At 35.7% G+C, this 3,729-nt stretch overlaps 1 protein-coding gene across 1 annotated transcript; it reads right to left on the bottom strand.

Annotated features, from left to right (window-relative positions):
- Positions 1–2,398: 2,398 nt before the first annotated feature.
- LOC104865948 (BMP/retinoic acid-inducible neural-specific protein 3) lies at positions 2,399–3,726 on the bottom strand (the record flags this gene model as incomplete). Its single annotated transcript, XM_010629772.2, has 1 exon — positions 2,399–3,726. A coding segment is annotated over one exon (1,011 nt), but the record flags the coding sequence as incomplete, so codon positions are not given.
- Positions 3,727–3,729: the final 3 nt, after the last annotated feature.

Below are 3,729 nucleotides of genomic sequence, written 5' to 3'. Positions count from 1 at the left end.
AAAAAAATGAACACTATAATTTAAACATATGATTATAAATGCGTGTTTGTGTATTTGCTTCAATAAGATTTTGACAGGTTGTTTTATTAAAAATCTTCAAGTTTCTAAAGCAACAGTGTGCAAAAATTTTTGCACATGGGCCAATTCAGGAAAAATGAAATGTTTTTCAGGTGCATGTGTCCCACACATTAACAAGTCATGTTGTATTGATTTAGATCATGTTTTCTATTACTTGTTGAAAAATACATAGTATCTGGTAAATATGACAAATAGAAACATAAAAATATGTTTGTGCATTGATGGTTTACCTTCAAATCTGTACAGCACTTGAGTTTGGTATATTTACATATGTTATATTCATGCTATGTCTGACATAATATTCAGAGAAAGGTAGCTGTATTTCTTCTCTACTTTCAAGAGGAAAATAGAGTTAGTGATATAAAAGACTCACTGACAAAGTTAATAAAGAGAGTTTGAGTAAGATCAGTTTATCTTACTCAGTGTAACCTTTTTAGCCAGGAACAAGCAGGCCCAAGATAAAATTGCAGTAAAGAACCTTCTTACCTGCTCTAGTACGATGTTCTTTTCCATTTCAGTTGATGATGGAGTGACCCATGCAATAAAAGAAACAGTACTCCTGATAATTTTAGGAAATTATTTCTTTTCTGAGATTACTTTTAATTTTCATTTTGCTCAGGGGATTTGCAGGTGTCAGAAGCATTGGACAGTTGCACTGTCAAGACTTTTCTGGCAAAGGTCCTGTAGGCAACTCTGACTCTTATGGCAGATGTCTTTCAGAATGTTTTCTATGATTGATAAACATGGTCATTGTATAGATGACTGCAGATGATAAGAGCTAGTTTTAGTTTTTTAGGTATACAATGAGAATTTATTTTACAACTGAGCTGATTCAGATATCAATTTAGTAAGTGATTCCATGTCACTAAAGGCCTTCACATGTAAGGAAATTAAATGAAGAAATAGAATGGTTCCTTTCAACCTTACCAATTTAATAAAAAGAGGACAGATTTATTACAGAAAAATTTGGGTTGGACTATTATCTTTCAGCTTCTTTGTGAATGATCATGAGTAATCTGATGAACTTCTCTGAACCTTTGTTTTTCTACTAGAAAGTAAACAAATATTTCATAACCTAGTATTGTCAGCATCAAAACAAGATTATATTTGCTATGATACCAGAGAGATGGTCTTTAAAACTATAACAGCAGAAATTGCAGTTAATAAAGCAAAAATAGGCAACTACAGTAAGAATCTCAGCTATCTAGATGTTAGGTGGGAGAAAAATATTTCCATAAGTATTCTTCCAAATATCTACTCTTATTAAAATTTGAGGGAATTGAAAAAAGACAGTCCAAGAATTTAGTACGTCTGTGGAAATTTTTGCCAACTACCTTTTTTCATTTAAAGTCATGGATTTCATTATCTGCACCTTGAGAAATTTCTTTTGACCTAAAAATACAGGCAATCAATTTGGCTAGATAATAAAAATACAAAATATCTAGATAAGAAATATCTGATAACAGCATAGCCACATATCTAAACAGAAGTTAAATTCAAATTTATAAGGAAAATGTACTGTTTATATGTCTACTATTTCATCAAAGGTAATAAGAAAAATTTCAAGAGAATACATTGAATTAAAATTAGTTTGACATTTCAAGTATTTCCTCAAAATATTTTAGTATTTAGGGAGGTCTAATTTTTGAGTTCTTTATATATTCTAGATATTAGCCCTCAAAAAAGCATTTTTTCTCAGTATCTCTGAGAGAAAAGTCTATTTACATTTGAACTAATAATTTGAACATTTCTTTTATGCCATTATATGGCAATTTGTGAACTCTAGAAGTGTTATTTTATTGACATTGGAAAAGTGCCGGAATAACCAGCTTTTCAGGACTTGAGATGAAAATGATTGTGCAGAGTATGTTGATTATTGGTTATTAGAATACAAAAAGAAACTGACAAAGCAAGTTGCTAAAGAAATTAGAGGTTTACTTTCTTCATAATATGCCTTATAATCACAGTTCATTTTTTCTGAATGTTCCCCGAAATGTGCTGATACGTACTTGAGATTGGTTTATCTGGTTATTTTAATAATGACTGTATTTCCAGTATTGGTTTCTAAATATATGTAAAAAGTGCACATTGCCATTATGCTATTAAGCAAATAAAAAACCTGACTTCTAAACATTCTACATAGTTGGGTTTGCCATAAACATAATTGAAAAGAACCCTCCAATGTTTTCATTTAAAAATCTTGGTGACTTTCCCCTAGGTTCTAATAAACTATATCAAAATAGAACTCATTTCATGGAAAAAAGGAATCCCACAGCACTTCTTTTTAATAACTGTTGAGCTACAAAATTTTATTGGTGTCTTTTTATGTTCCCCCTAGAGGATGTAATGCACAAAAGCATTGCCACGGAACATATAAAATTACAAACGAAATTTATTGTAAAAAGTAGAATGTCTTCTAGACTGGTGTCAGTATTTATTTCATTCATAAACCAAAACTGCGGTATAATATATTCATTGTCAGCAAGTTCATGTGTGAAAATTGCCATCCAATGTTATCGACTGATATAAGACAGATATTGAAAAGACAATTTAAATTTACTCTTCCAAACATAAACTGTTCCACAAAAGCACTGTAAAAACTCCTTCAAGATTTTGGGTTGTGCTTGACATTTACGGTTAACTACATAATTTGGTTGTGTCATAATCCACTGTGTTTGGCAATTTGGCATTGAATGCCTGCAGAGCGGATTGGATCCTCACCACTTCACTCGTCGACAGCTTGAGTCTATGACGAAGCAAGCAAGAGAAAAGATCTAGACGACGCTGACCAGGTGGGGAGAGTTTATTTACACGGTCTCTTATCTCTAGTAGTTGCAAAAGTGCTGAATCCTGGGATCCCTGAGTATAGGGGTAGTCCAGTTGCAAAATCAGGTCCCGAATTGCTTCAGGGTCAAAGTGCATGCTGTAGCCAAACACTTGAATGTTGTTGATTTTCATGTAGCCCAGGTTCCGGGAAGGATCCATAAACTCCAAAGGTTCGTAGTAAATGCTCTCATTGCCGTTCGGGCCATTTGACTTGATGCGACTCCTCAGGTAGATGTGTACTGTCTCAAAAAATGTCTTCCATTTGTTCCCCAGAGTCAGTGTCCAGTTATAACACTGCAGGGGGAGGTCCAGCTTAGTCCGCTCCCAGTCTGGAAAGCTGTTTTCATTCACAGGCATGAACCAGCTCTCGGAGTGGCTGCCTCCAAAAGGATTGACATAAATAGCCAAGACTGGTTCCAAGGTGCTGTTTTTAGTTAAGCAAATCTGCAAAGAGATCCCCAAGATCATATGGACCAGGCTTGACTTGTACTTGTTACTCTTCAAGGTGAGGAGCATCCGCTTGCGCCAGGAAGGGTCAAACCAACTATTGAGGCGCATGTCATTGCTGATAAAAATGGCATGGACTTCAATTCGTCTGTCCGTCTTTTGTAACAGGTACTTCATCTCCAGATCTTGCAGGTCAGTCTCAAAGCCAATGTAGTGATCAGTGGACTCTGCGACTTCAGGCTTGCAGAGTCCCTGGCTCAGCATGTAGCCAGTGTTGCAGGTGCCACAGCGGGTGCGGTTGTCAGGAGCGCAGGTCAGGCAGGCAGAGGCGTCCCCCACAGTGCAGGGCAGGAAGGCCGTGCAGACCACCTGATCATT

Source organism: Fukomys damarensis, unplaced genomic scaffold, assembly GCF_012274545.1.
Source record: "Fukomys damarensis isolate Sample0158 unplaced genomic scaffold, DMR_v1.0_HiC HiC_scaffold_47427, whole genome shotgun sequence".
Classification (NCBI taxonomy): domain Eukaryota; kingdom Metazoa; phylum Chordata; class Mammalia; order Rodentia; family Bathyergidae; genus Fukomys; species Fukomys damarensis.
The sequence above is the reverse complement of the archived record's forward strand: the minus strand, read 5'-3'. Positions and strand labels throughout refer to the sequence as shown.